Source organism: Cynocephalus volans, chromosome 5 (genome assembly GCF_027409185.1).
Source record: "Cynocephalus volans isolate mCynVol1 chromosome 5, mCynVol1.pri, whole genome shotgun sequence".
Taxonomy (NCBI): Eukaryota; Metazoa; Chordata; class Mammalia; order Dermoptera; family Cynocephalidae; genus Cynocephalus; species Cynocephalus volans.
The window spans coordinates 88,744,611-88,760,101 of NC_084464.1; the positions used below are offsets into that span (position 1 = coordinate 88,744,611).

Here is a 15,491-nt window from a genome sequence, read left to right on the forward strand (position 1 = left end):
TGAACTGAAGAATTGCCATACCTGTTGATATCCTTGAAGAAGTGTCTCTTGCTCTTGTATTTCTTTTTGGATTTGCTTCAATTTTTCTCCAGTGACAGGATCAGTTGTTTTTCCAAAATGTAACCATCTTTGATTTTTGCTTGTTTCTTCAAAGCTACTTAACTTTGAGAAAATGCAGAAATTGTTTTATTTCAGGAAGGAAATGATGAAGTGAGAAGTGAGGAAGAATAATAGAAAACTCAAGGTGTTTAGACTCAAAACTGTCTTATAATATTGTCCACACTGGAATGTAATGTAACTCCAGTTGAATTAGCACAGTGATGTTTTATGCTGATGGTTCTGGTGAATGAGGTAACTCAGAAATGCTACATAATGACATTCTCTGAGTCTAGACCTTCTGTAGCAGTTCTTGCTGAAACTTTGATTTCTTTGAAGGTCACAATGAACTAACCAATTTGTTTTTAAAAGGATGGCTAACAGAAGAAAACCATCAAACTGAGCTAATTTAAATTTAGATTTCCCCCCAAGGAGTTTAGTTCACACTCTCAGGGAAGGAGGCACTTTATGGAACTATAGCATATTTTACACAGCAAAATATCAAGGCAAACAGCTCCAGGAACCAAGAATGACAAGACATTTAGAAGAGAGTACAGGTCTTTTCGTTTTGTTTTTTTTACTAAATGAAAGAAAAAATTGAACAGTATGTCTAGTACCTTGGCTTGAAGAATATAATTGTCTTGATTCAATTTGTAGAGTTCTTTTTCCTGTTGTCTCTTTAGGTCTTCCAATTTATTTTCCAGCTCTTTCTCTTTTTCTGAAAATGTGACTTTGATTTGTTCAATTAGGGCCTGTGCACCCCTCCATTTTTCTTCTGCTTCCTGAACTCTTTTAAACATAAATAATTCTTTCTCCTTGTTCCCACAACAGTATCCTGAAGAATCCTTTTAAGGAAAAGCATTACTTCTTTACAGTGGATTTATATGTAAAATTTGAACAAAGGTGGTTAGGAAAAAAACAAAACACAACACACAAAGAATAAAAATGACATGGCTAATAATGTTTTACTGTATAAGAAAATCAATAAATGCAACAACAAGAATGATTAGAATATCACTTGAAGGAAAATAAATTTCATGTATTTATTATATTGTTATTTATAATTTAGTTTTAATATGATTTTGGAACATAAAAACATTATGAATGTTAATTTTAAATTTAATACCTACGGTCTGAAACTGAGCACAAGAATCAATTTCTGTAGGATCTTCAGACTTCTTAGGAGTAGTCGGGCAACTTTCAATTTTGGGAGCTGGTTTACCCAGAGCTGCAGGCTTGATGAGTTTTGTTCCAGATAAGATTTCTAAATATTATAAACAATGGATAAAAGCACCACAAATGTAAAGCTGAACGTGTATTCAGCAATTATGTAACAATAAGTACGAATACAATGGAACACTAAGATAAAATGAGGATCTCAAAATAGGCTGACAGACAACATTGTAACGCAGCTGTTTCACTGATTCACTACGTTAATTGACTACACTCAGAGCTGCCACCTATAGTCAACATTCTACTCAATTTGACACAGATGGCTAATTGACCCAAGACTCAAGTCAAATGACAAACGGAGCTAAAAATATGTGAGGAGAATGTGAGTTAGGAAAACTTCAGGCTTTATTACTTTTAAATAAATTATTCTTTTAAATGTTCACAGCAATAATAAGAATTTCTAAATGATAAACCAAAGAGCAGCTGATAACTTTATGAAGCATTTTAGTTCAGATTAAGTGTGCTTTCAGAGCACACCTTTTATAAGTAATGCATATCAAGTAATGCATACAAGGATACTCCAAAAAGTTCGAGAAAAAACAGAATTAAAAGATAATACGAATCTTTCCATACACTTTTCGAAGTACACTCGTATAGTATCAATGGAACAATACAAATTGCACGGAGGACTTTATAACAGCTAATCTAAATTTGATTTTAAAAGTTTAATAATGCTGCTATAATACTCTGGAATATATATTAAATTAGAAAAAAATGTAATTAATGTATATTCTGGTCCAATTTTCAGCTTTTAAAGTAACTTGTAAATCACCAAACAGTGGTAATAATTCTAAGACTAACCTATTATTCAATTAATAATAAACAATGTTTAAGGGAAATACCTAGAAGGACTCTTAAGGCCCATATTCAAGTACTACAGGTCCTGAGCTGAACACTCAATAAACATGATCTGACCGTCTTAGAGGTAAAGAACTTCAAAATTTATATTTTTAAAATAATTTCTTCAAGATGTTAACTTTTTAAATATAGAGCTTACTTTTTCATTAAAAATGTTATATATGATTATTAAAGATTTGGAAAATATAAAAAATAGGAAAGCCAAAAGAAGAGACAAGTTGCCAACAGTCCTTCATCAAGATTTCATTTCAATCTTTTTTCCGCATGTGAAGGTTTTCCTTATTGAGTTATGATTATATTTAATTAGACTGTTTGATGTAGGTTTTCCAGAGAAATTTCTTAAAGCATTCATAAAGAAATTGTTTGAGTCATTGTAAAGGCAGGCATTTAATCCTTCCAGATCACTGGAGGATCATTTCTGTGACCAATGAATGGGGTTATGATTTTCCTTAGAAGGCAGGTTGTTCTTGTTCATGGCTGTAGTCTGCCAGTCCTTTCACACCAGAATTCTCCTTCCTGAATTCTTAATTTAGATCACTCTCTCAGTGGACTAAAGTATCTTAAGTAATTGTTTTCAATAATAGTAACTGGTCAGTATCTTCTCCCTTTACACATGAAAAAATTTGTTTGAATATGAAATTCAAACATGAAAGCATTGCAGAATTTCCAGCCCATGAGCCCTTCTTGAAAAAACAACGCATTAAGAAAATTCAGTCAAAAAAGAAATCAATCAAAATAATTCCACAATGGAGAAACTATGGCTAAAAGACTGGTGAAGAGCATTCAGTCTTTTTAATAATCAAAACCAAGAACTAAATCCAAAAGCTGAGGGGAACTGCAGTTGCAGGGGAGAATAAGACAAATATACCTCGAACAAGTAAAAACAAAACAAACGAAAATGAGTAGGAGGCATGTAAGTGGGGGATATATTATTATATATTTCACAGAACTAAAAGAATAGACTGATAATGTATAAAACTGAAAAATGTAGTTAAGAAACAACACTATGGTTACAGCTATCTTTTGAGTGGTTTTCATAATCTATTTTCTTAAAGGGATCTTTTAGGACATACAATTTTTTTAGGATGAAGTTTCTTTTTCTTCTTATAGATATAAATAAACCTAAACCTAATATTTCATTTAAAAATACATGTCTGCCTTTCTCCTTCCCACTATCCATTCATTCACACTTCCTTTTCATCTGTATAAGTATATACATGTTGAGAAGCACAGAATCATGCTCACCCAGCATGAGACCAGTTGCTTCTGGTTAAATTATTGCTTTCTTTTTACTTTTCTGTATTTTTGAATTTTAAATAGTGAGCAAGTATTCCCTTCATGCCAATAAAATTATTGGTCTAAAAATAAAAAACAAAAAAACAACACAAGCGTTAGAACCAAAGAAAATTAATCTACAACAAAAAGGAAAACAACCACATAGCAGGTATTGCTAGCTGCCAACCTCCTCTTCCTCCCTCTTAACAGAGACCTAATTTTGTCTTCGGCAGCAATATTGCTCAGTTAAACATATTTGACTGCCCGGACTCCATGCAACTGGGGGTGGCCACAAGATTGAAGTTCTGGTCAGTAAGATGAACGTAAAAGTTTCCTGCACAGGGCTTTCAGGAAAGTGATTACTTTCTTGATGAAGAACTTGACGATTTGGCTGGCATCTACCTTTTACCTTTCACCCTACCTCAGGGACAGGGCCTGGAGGTTCAGCAGCCATCTTCTGACAAGACAAAAGCCAAACTCTAAGGATTTTGCATCAGGAAAGAAAAAGGGATCTGCTTCCTTGCACAGCTATACCAGCTCTGAACTGCCTATCTATGGACTCTTTGAAAAGAGAAGCCTTTATTTGGTTAAGCCCCAGGAGCTAGGCTTCTTTCTCATCCTAACAATGTTGATCCCAACTGCATCACTATATCTTCTGTACACTAATCTCTGTCTCAGAGTCTGCTTCCTGGAGAAGTAAGAACCATCCCGCAAGAATTACACCTCTTCTGAATAAAACAAAGGCTGCTCTGGGCAATTCTTCAATAAAAAGACAGATTTTTAAAAAAAATCATAATTAATAGTCTAATGAGAAAAAGTAAAGTATAAAAACCAACAAGTCATGGTCTATCATTACACTTTAATATAAACTTTAGTAATGTGTTTTATTTTTATTCTAGTAGTCACAAACACTGTAAAATTTTGAAATATGGGAAAATAATTTTAAGAATATTACTTCACTTTACTCATAAAAATATTGTTGCTGTCATCTATCAACCTCTACCTCATTTCCTTTGTTTCTTCTCCACTCACTGGGACGTTATTGCTTCTCTCTTCTTTCTTGGTGATTTCATATACTCACAGGTGATCCTTGCAGCCCTCTGGCTTTTGGTTCCCTGAACTTCTCTCCATCTCAGCTATTCACTCCCATTGACACAGTACAGGTCTTTCCATTACCAGAAAAACCACCACTCCCTAATCTCAGCCTTAGGCACCTACTCTTTGTCATCTCCATCTTCTCACCTCACAGCCTCCAGTACTGGGATTCCAACAATCTGTTGATCCCCACTAGGACTCCCAGTCTATGGATCCTACATGTTTCACATTGTACCACAACCTCTAGATGTCCTTTCTCCTTCATTACTCAACTTCAATTCCATGGTTAACCACTTTGTCACTCTCTTACACCCATCAATCAGCTCCCTTGTGCTTCTCTCTCAGTTCATTGTTGTCTCTTGGCAAAAACCATATTTCTTGGTAAATCTAACTGTACAACTTGGTTTAAATTGATGATCACTAATTTCAAGTAGACTTTTCTGGCTGCTAATCATCTAATCCTACTGGATGGCTACTTCACATCTTCTTTTCCCTCCTAAATCCGCCAACACCTGTGCCCCATCCTCACTCTCATATAATGACATTACTTTCTATTTCTCAGAGAAAACTGAAGCAATCAGAAGAAAGCATCCACCTTCTCTCCCCACCACAACTATCCACCTACAAGCATATACTCTCCCTTCCTATCTGCCTCCACAGTTCCTGGAGCATAAGAACTGTGCGTGTTCCTTTCTTCCAACTCTACCACTGTGCACTGGATCCCATTACAGCTCCTTTACTCAAGGACATTGCTCCAGCAATTCTTTCCTTTCCAACATCGTCAATTTTTTTCCTTTTCTACTGAATCTTTTCTAACAGTATACAAACATACTATCATTTCTCTCATTAAAAACAAAGCAAAGCAAAACTAAAAGCTTCTCTTGACCCACCCTTCAACGTCAGCTGCTGCCCCAATTTTTTACTGCCTTTTATAGCAACTTTCCTCCAGGTTGGTCTACAACTTGAAGTACCTATTCTACTCCATCTATTCCCTCCTACTCCCATTCAGCCTGCCTTTCACACCACCTCGTTATGGAAACTGCTGGTCCACTTTACTAACAACCTCCTTCCTTGCTAAACCCAAAGATCAGTTCTCAGTCGTCATCTTTCTTTACTTCTCAGCAGCAAATGACAGAGTGGATCCTTCTTCTTAATACAGTTTCTTCACTTGTTTTTCAGGATCCATGTGCTCTCAGATTTCCTCCAACCTCACTCTGTCTCCTTTGCAGGTTCCTCCTCTTCTGCCTGACCTCTTAAGGTTAGCACACCTGGACCGCAGGCCTTGGTTTGCTTTTTTCCCTCTAGGTATGTTCACTTTCTTGGTAGTCTCAGTCTTAGTTTTAAAAAACTGTCTGTATTAGTTTTTTGATAACAATTGCCAAATGATATCATTTCTCCCTCTTGAACTGCAGACTTTTATATCTAATTGCCTTCTTGTCATTTACACTTGCATATTGAACACACATACTAAAATTACCATCTCGAAAACTAAACTGGTCTTTCCTCTACTCCCAAATCTAGTCTACCAGAGCTTTTCCCATCCTGGCTGACAGTAACTCCATTCTTCCAGTTGCTTGAGCCAAAAACTTTAGCAAACCAAAACCAATTCTTCTGATTTTGGGTTATGCTTTCTAATTATATCCTTATCCAACCACTTTTTATCATTTCTACCACCACTACCTTGGGTCAAGCCCTGTCACCTCTTGTAAATTGTGTCTGTTAGAAAATGAATGCAGGCCTTAAGATTAATTCTTTTCCATGAAAACAAGGAAACTAAAAGGATATACTATATGCATGGAATTCTATTATGAAAAGAGTATATGATTACCTTTTTTCCTAGCTTGATTTGAGATGGGAACGGAGTTCAAGTTTTTGCTCTTTATGTCCTTTGAAATTTTCTTCTCAAGAGTAGAAATAATCTTGAGTGGTGAACTGGGTTTCCCATAGCCTGAGCTTCTAACTGATGCATATAATCCACTCTGGGGTTTTCTTTTAAACAAAGGAGGTGCACTTCTAGCCTTCTTGCTTGGTACCTGTTTACCAATTACAGCCCCTTCTTCTCCTGAACTGAGTTGAGATCTAAAAGTCTGTATACAACAAGCACAAACTCTTTAGTATCTAATTGAACTTCAACTACTGTTGTAAATGAATACTTAACAAATAGCAAAATGATAGTGATTGTTAAATAATGTAGTTTGTAAAAGGCAAACTATTATAGTAAAATTCTCTAATTCGTCAGAATTTTAGTATTTTGAAGCATACCTTCAAGGTTAGCATTAAAACAAAGTAAAGCAAAATAATAAAGCAAAATAGACTGCCAGAAAGCAAGATACGTAATTACCAGAATAAACATGGAAGAGAGCATATTAACTTTTTTCCTCCAGATTTCTCAAGATGTTTTCAAAAATTTATTAATACCTGGCCTTATTCCACAAACAACTGACTTACAGTAAACACATTAATTCAAAATTGTAAAATACAAATAGGATATTGGGATCATGGGAATTATAAAGCAGAATAGATCAAGAATAGAGGGAAAAGGAATAGTGAAATACATGTTTCTTCACAGTTGCTAACAGCATCCCTATAAAATGCCAACTTACCTACAATGCAAACTATTGGAAAGAGTGAACAATGAGCACTGTAATAATGAATAAACTTAATTTTGTTATACTATTAAAATTCTGGACTATATTTACTAAAAAAAAGAAAAAAGAAGAAAGAGAAATGTAAAGAATGGCTTCTAAAAGAAAGCTAATGTTATAGTGGTATGTTTAAATTTGGGGACTGGAGGGTATGGTAATAAATATCACCCATAAATATTCAGGATCTACTGTGGAGGTTAGTATGTAATCAGTCCCTCTAGCTTAAGCATCATGCACTTATCAATAGCACGCATATACTTTACATAATTTTGTTTCTCAATATATCAAATCAATTTAGATTATAAATACTTACTTTATTAATTTTGTCATCCTGAGGTAATAATGGAGGATTAACAGATATTTCTTTCCTTAAAATATCAAGATATGTTTTGTTGATCTGTTCTTCCATAGCAGTTACTTTTGGACAGCTATTTTCCATGACCACATTTGTTGTCTTTTGTAAAACCACATTCTCATCACTTTTTTCAAAAAATTGATTTACGTGTTGTTGGTCTTGACACATGTTTGGGTTCATCTTAAGCGATAAAGGGCTAACAAATTCAGTTTCTTTATTATCAGCCACCTTCTTAGAGCTATAAAACAAAACAGGACACAGAGAATGAACCCTTTGTAATAACTCCTCAAACATCAGTTATAAACACACACACAACATATATGAGTTGTAACTATTCAAGTTAAGTAACTAATGTTAAATACATTATTTGCGACTCTATGAATACTCACATGGTATCATATACTTGTTTTTAATTTCAGATAATTTTAATGCAGTATAATATGAAGGGTTACACAGGTGACTCTGAGACCTACTTTAAAGAAAGACCAAACCAAACAAGACTAAGATTGTTTTTGTGTAAGAAAAATGAAATACAAATTTCTATATAAATTTTTTGTAACATATCATTTATCCATAACTTCTTATAAAGTTAACATGCATTTGAGGCAGGAAAAACATTTTACACGTTTCTAGAAGAAACTAAAGAACTAATTGTAATTCACACCAAGGAGGCATAGAACATAAATACTTACAGGCATGCATTTCATTACAACACAGGAAAAATTTTAAAGTAAAACAGAAAAATCACTAGGATTTTAAAATAAAATAATTTCTGTAGTTTAAAATTTACTCAAGTGCCAAAACATCCAAAAAAGGATGTTTTAGTCAGCAACAGACCATATATATATGACAATGGTCCCATAAGATTATAATGGCTATACCATAGAGCCTAGGTGTGTAATAGGCTATACCATCTAGATTTGTATACCTCTATGATGCTTGCACAATGACAAAATCACCTAATCACACATTTCTCAGAATGTACTCCCATTGTTAAGCGATGCATGACTGTATTTAAATGAAATGTGACAATTCAAACAATTAGATATTAAAAATCTGGAAAATACACCTTTGAGGAAAAATTCTAAGTATAGTTAAATGTCACCAAACTACATGGGCTCCAAAAATATGGGAACTGTTATCTTCAAATTATTTAATCAGGGTCAATTAGGTCATGCGATGGTTTGAATATGGTTTGTCCCTACCAAAACTCATGTTGAGGCTTGGTCCCCAATGTGGCAGTGTTGGGGGTGGAACCCTTAAGAGGTGGTGCCTAGTGGTAGGTGTTTGGGTCATGCAGGCTCTGCCCTTGTGGGTGGCTTGGTGCCATTCTCGAGGTAGTGAATGAGTTCTTGCAAGACTGGATTAGTTCATGTTTGGCTGCTGTCCACTTCCTCTTTGACCTTCTGCCATGTTATGACACAGCACAAAAGACTTCACTAGAAGCAAAGCAGATGTCAGTGCCATGTTTCTTGGACTTCCCTCCCTCCAGAATTGTGAGCCAATAAAGCTCTTTTCTTTATAAATTACCCAGCCTCAAATATTTTGTTTACAGCAACAAAAAACAGCTAAGACAGGTCGTTTAATTTTACAATTTGCAAGATTAAAGAACAGTTTGAGGCTACCATTTAATCATGTAAGGCTTCTCAGTAACTGTTAGAAACTCCTAAAGTAGTTGGAATCATCAGAAAATATTACAGTTCTTTCCTTTTTCACAGCAGCAGAACCTGGCTAGATGCTTACTGAAATTGTTTCCTGCTCTTGCTGGGTACTAACTAAACCACATTTCCCTGCCACCCTGCATCTGTCTATACAGGGTCATTTACTAGTTCTTGCCCTTAGAATGCTCTGGTGACAAGAACCCAACATATGTATCATTGGCTTAGTGGTCTGGTTTTGGGTGCAGGAAACTGATATCAGAGGCGGAAGTGATATGATAGCAATCTATGTTTTACAGTGGCAAAACAACTGCTACACTGTCACCTACAATAGCTCATAAGGCAGACCAGATGCCTGCTGAACCTGGAGTACTAAGAGAAATGGCTGGAGAGAACACAGTTATAAGTACTGGCTACTAGTGTCTATTTTTGAAAAGATATTGCAAAAAGGTAGATGAACTCAGGATAGAATGAGCTTGTTTTTAAGTAGAATTGAAAGGGAACAGAATGAGTCTAGAAACTCAGAGCCCTTGGGTTCAGATCTGTGTCTAAACCTGTTGATTCAGCACTGAAAAATGACATGAAAAAGCAAGATCTTCTGAGACCTCTCTCAGTTGAAAAGAGTGACTCAGCCTTGTCAAAGATCATATTAAGGGTGGTACTTCACACTTAAAGTTATTGTTCCCCAAAATATCCAGACATCTATAAATAAAGAGAAAATAACAGAGCGACAAGTAAACAAAGACATAAAGCAGATTTAAAACTTTTTCTAGCAAAGAACTTTAAGTTTGGCCATTGGCACATGGAACTGAATGGAAGTAAACAGATCAGAAGTCTACTAAACTTTTTGAAGGAACTGTAATGCCAAAGAAACCACAAACCTATTAAAAAAAAAAAAAACCAAAAAACCCAGTGACTGGGAGCCTTAAAACTACCTGCAGGCAGGAAGTGGATTGAGAGAGGAGTGTATCCCCCAAGATGGGCATACCCTCCCCAAAAACCCATTTTGGTTGTGGGCAATGGTTATAACATACAAGAAGAATCCTCCAAGGAATGGAACCAGGGGCTATACAGAATAATATATACATATTATCTACATATATAAAATAAGGTAGTTCTTCCTTAAGAGCAGAATATTGGCCTAATCAAGGAAAATTCCCATCCCCAAGTTAGGGGGGTCTTTACAAGGTCTTTCCAGTGGTTTTCAAAGTTGCAACACTGACTGCTGTATTTTCCTCACATAGTACTCTACCCTTCTGAATGGAAGTATGTGTTGCAGTTCCACCATTTCATATTGGGTGGAGGTGAGGAAGTATAAAACTTGTCTTTTTAACTCATCCACTGGTGGATAATGGAGACTATGGGGAGGACTGTGCTTCACCTAGAAATCGTGGCCTTTCAGATGTGCAGAGTCCTGAGTGGGACTTTGGGCTGTCTACTTTGGGGAGGGGATGAGTGGGACTGTGTCTGAAGAAGAATGAAATGGATATTTGGTTGTTAGATGGGTATAGTCTGGCAGAGACAAGCTAGATATCTACCAAACTCATTTACTTTTCTTCCTGGGTGCATAAGTAAACCCTTGGGCCTTGTTAACTAGATGTGCTGGTTCTTACCAAAAGAATGTGAGCTGAAGTGATGTGACTTTTGTGTCGAGGCAGCTAAAAGAAAGCATGCTAAACTATTCTCTTTCTTTCCTATCCACTAGCTGGATGATGCCATGACAACCTTAAAGCTATGTGCTGCGAGAGAAGCAGTGTAAGTCCCTAAATGACTGTGTAGAGCAGAGCCCCAATGCCATTGACCCACATGGGATGGTAATATGAGCAAGAAGTAAATTGCTGATGTTGTATACTTACTAAGATTTCAAGGATTATCTATTACAGCAGCTAGGATTATTTGCCCTACATCTTACTAAAGATTTTTTGCATGTCTGTACTAAAGGTCACATTACTGACATTCTATAATTATTGTTATGCCTTTAATGTAAATATACCTGTTTTCAGCTTTTAAACACAAATGTAAAAACCTATGTTTTAGAATTAATGTTATTAAAATGGTTTTACCTATAACAATAGAGATACTAGATGTGTATGAAAATCTCTTCAGTAACATTAACATACCCCCAAACATCAATGATGAGTGAGCACAATATCCCCTTTAAAAATACTAACTAGCACTACAGATTAGGGCAAGAATACTAGACTTAGCATTAAAGTGAATGCTAAAATGCATAAGCTTCACTATATCATTTTCTCTCAATTAGCATAAAGTAGAAAAAGGTTGAGAAATCATTGCAAGTGGATTTACATGATGGACCTATAGAAGAAGAAGGGGCTCAAAATGTGGCTGTTGAAAACACAAATGAACAAATGACTAGATGAACGGATAATGGGCTATTTCACAGAAATATTTGACGGAGATCAGATCTGACAATATAAGTGGTTAAGTACATGGACTGCTTGTGTTTCCTGGTTATAGCCGTATGACCTTGGGAAATGGATTTATTTATTTTAACCTCTTAAACCTCAGTTTTCTTGTCCATGACTTAGGTATAATAATGTACTATATCCTATGGAGTTGCTGTAAGGTTAACTGAAATTACATACGTGAAGAACTTTGCACAGTACCTGCCCACAGTAAACATGAGATAGAGGTTAGCTGTTATCATCACCATCTGGTTCTTGTGAGAGCTCCACCACTAACTTGGCTTTACCTCAGTTTCATCACTTGAATGATGGGATAGAGATGTCCTACTTGTTGTAAGGATTATGTGAGATACTGGATGTGACACTGTAAGTGCTACACAAATGCAGAGTTGTTTGATGACAAGGATACTGTGATGTGCTACTCTGTGTGTTGAAGAATGATAGTGGGCTACACAACCTTCCACTAAACAGTGTTGGAGCTGGAGCATTTTCAAGAAGCCCATTTCTCTTGTGACCACAGAACTCAACCTGTGAAACAATGGCCAGTCTGTGACTAAGTAAAAACCAACTGGTTTATCCTAAAACTACTATAAAAGTAAAGTCTAATATTTAGGGTAAAGGAAAAAAAAAGAAAATGTGATATATATGTATACAATGGAATGTTATTCAGCCATAGAAAAGAAGAAAATCCTGTCATTTCATCTACGAGAACATGGATGAAACTGAAGGGTATTATGTAAGTGAAAAAAGCCAGACACAGAAAGACAAAGTATGATCTCACTGACATGTGGAATCTTAAAAAGTTGAACTCACAGAAGCAGAAGATAGAATAGTGGTTGCCAGAGGATGGGGGTTGGTGTATTGAGGAGATGATCAAAGGGTACAAACTCTCAGTTACAAGAGGAGTAAGTTCCAGGGATCTCATGTACAGCATGATGACTGCAGTTAATAATACTGTATTGCTTATTTGAAATCTTCTAAGAGAATAGGTCTTAAGAGTCCTCACCCCCCCACACACACATAAATGGCAACTGTGTGGTGACAGATGTGTTAATTAATGTGACTGTAATAATCAATCCATAATGTATACATATATCAAATCATCACATTGTATACCTTGAATATATACTATTTTTGTCAAATTATACCTCAATAAAACTTGAAAAAATTGTGAAAAATAGAAAAGATTTAAAAAAAGAAAAAAAATAAACTGGTTTATAAAAAAGCAAATATATCACTCATACACAGAGTAAAATTCACTTTCCCCCTCATCATGAATCAACTGTCCCTGTGCTGAAGAGATCATACTTTTCAGTGAAAAGTTTTAAGACTACTTAATGTCAGCAACTTTTTTAGGAGATCTCTTTTTTTTTTTAACCTTTTAGCTCTAGAAGACTTTTGATAAATTAATTGACTGAGGACAAACATAAAAAGAAGAGAGCAGTGACTAACAGGTAAACTCACATGATCTAATATTATTGGCCATTAATCACTTGCTAGGAATGATTACATGGAACAAATGATTGTAAAAGTTTCCAATGACAAAACAAATAGATAAACAAAATTCAACCAACCCATTGACCGGCACAATATGTTCCAAAAAACTCATACCTGACAGGTTGTAAATCAAAACCACTGACCCCAAAGGAATCTATTCTGATAGGTTTCATCAGCTCCTCTACTGTGGGCAAATCTCAAAGGGAAAAAAAAGTTAAATTAGAAACCAAAAATGTTATGTAAACTGTTTAATTTACCTGTCTAATACCACGAAAATTACATTTTCTCTAGTTCATATAGTTAACAAAATGGCACATGCAATAAACCAAGTTTTCCATTGAAAACTTGCTTGTGTCAGGAAAACCTCCTTTGATATTTATCAAATATCAATATCAAATATGTTTCTACATATACACCCTTGCTAAGTATGTATTTAGTTGATCCCAAAATACTGTTCCTTATTAAAAAACACCTTTATACATGTTCATGCAAAAAAATAAAAAGTATCAACTTAAGTGATTTTTTAATTTAGTTAGGGCATATTAGAGGAGGAACTGAAATTCTACTGTGCTCAGCTCCAACTTTATAATTAAACCAATGATTCCCAAGTTTCATTTGAACAAGTCCTTTAATTAAGTTGAGACTGAGAAACAATCACCACAGCAAATTGTATTTAAACTATACTATACTGGAAACTATTTACAGAGGATCTCAAACGACTGAAAAATTCCATCTACCTACCTACCTACCTACCTACCTAATCTATCTACCTTTACCAGATTCAGTAGTAGAGGTGTTTTTTGAAGACTCTTCATTTTCTTGAGGATGATCTTTCGCTGGGCTCTTGATATTTTCCATTGTGTAACTTTCAATTCTTTGTTCGTCTGCATCTCCCAAAGAATGGGCTATATGACAATAAGCCTCATGTAGGGCTTCAATGTCACTACTGCTTTGTCCATAAGAAACACCTGTTGAAATAAATGTAATCCCCAGGTATAATTACATCACAAAGATGAGAAATATGAAACACTAATATCATTCTTTAATCTGTCAAGAATAGAAAAACAGCAACATTATAAAAGTAGAGGTAAGTATGAACCTAGGTTATTCGTAGCTACAGCCTACTAGTATGGCTCCATAGCAGGCTCAATAACTCTTTCAGCAAGTGAGATGTGTCCTGACATGGTAACTGTCAAATTTAACTTCACTAATTATTGTCCTCTCCTCCCTACTATCCTTAATGAATTCCTCTGCACTGGATAAAACTACGCATTCTTAAATTTACCAAACTGACATATTCCTTTGAAGGGTTCTACCCCCTCCTTCCTACTACCACTCTCTCACTCTCTGTTTCCCCATACCACCAACTATGTTGTAATCTGCATTTCTTCGACTGCAATTCATTCCTCTTACTTTGGAATTCAAATGTGTTCCAACGTCCTGCTAAAGCTGCTGCAATCAAAAGCAATTTCCTAATGATCAAATCCATCCATCTTTAGTTCTCTTCAAACTTGTGAGATATTTGACATCGTCCTTTTCCTGGTAACTGTTTCTCCTGCATCTCTTCTTCTTCTTCTTATTTCTACCACTCTGATGGCTACTTCTCCATCACTTACGGTTCATGGCTCATCTCAGGGTTCTACGTTTAGCCCTTTTTTTAATCCCCCCCCTTTTTTTTTTTTTTTTGACCTGGCTAATTTCATCAAGAACCTCAGCTTTAACTATTACCTATATGCTCATGACTTCTAAATCTGTCTTCTGTCCTTTCCTCTTTTCCGAAAATCAAACTCCCTAACAGATATTTAGATTATCCTATAAGTAAGTCACATATATTCCCATCTGAATTTATTATAGAAGGGTACTTCAAAAAGCTCATGGAAAGATTCATATTAGTTTTTAATTCCATCTTTCCCCTAACTTTTTGAAGTACCTTCATACTACCCACCGAAACTTGTTCTACTACCAGTATTTCCTATTTTAGCTAATGGCATTGCTACTTAGTCACACAAGATAGAAACCTTGTCATCATTCATTCTTCCTTCCCTTAATACCTTCTCTTCTCACCAACTGACATAAATTGTATAAAGAATTTGAAGAAACTAACAACAATAATAAGCTCAGATTTTTATGAATATTTTCTAACTTTCATTACTATCAGTGGAATTTTCAAAATTAGATAAATGAGTCATAGAAGAGTGGAAAAAAAGAAGAGAAATAGGTGACCAGTCTCCTCTTGATACCCATGGTTAATTAATGCTTAAAAATTAAATAGTATATATAGCCTCATCTTCCTCTATATACACTGTAGGTCATATAGTGTACAACTCTGAGGGGCTATTTTCAACTCTAAACG

The 15,491-nt window shown here is 35.3% G+C and overlaps 1 protein-coding gene across 1 annotated transcript in view; it reads right to left on the reverse strand.

Annotated features, from left to right (window-relative positions):
• CEP162 (centrosomal protein 162) overlaps window positions 1-15,491 on the reverse strand; it is a 75,002-nt gene that overhangs the window by 32,741 nt on the left and 26,770 nt on the right. The window contains exons 10-16 of the mRNA XM_063097486.1: window positions 13,915-14,106; window positions 13,253-13,334; window positions 7,516-7,795; window positions 6,386-6,644; window positions 1,227-1,360; window positions 714-941; window positions 22-162 (exon numbers count right to left, since the gene is read on the reverse strand). Of these exons, the coding sequence (XP_062953556.1) occupies window positions 22-162; window positions 714-941; window positions 1,227-1,360; window positions 6,386-6,644; window positions 7,516-7,795; window positions 13,253-13,334; window positions 13,915-14,106 (1,316 nt within the window). The remainder of the gene's footprint in view (window positions 1-21; window positions 163-713; window positions 942-1,226; window positions 1,361-6,385; window positions 6,645-7,515; window positions 7,796-13,252; window positions 13,335-13,914; window positions 14,107-15,491) is intronic.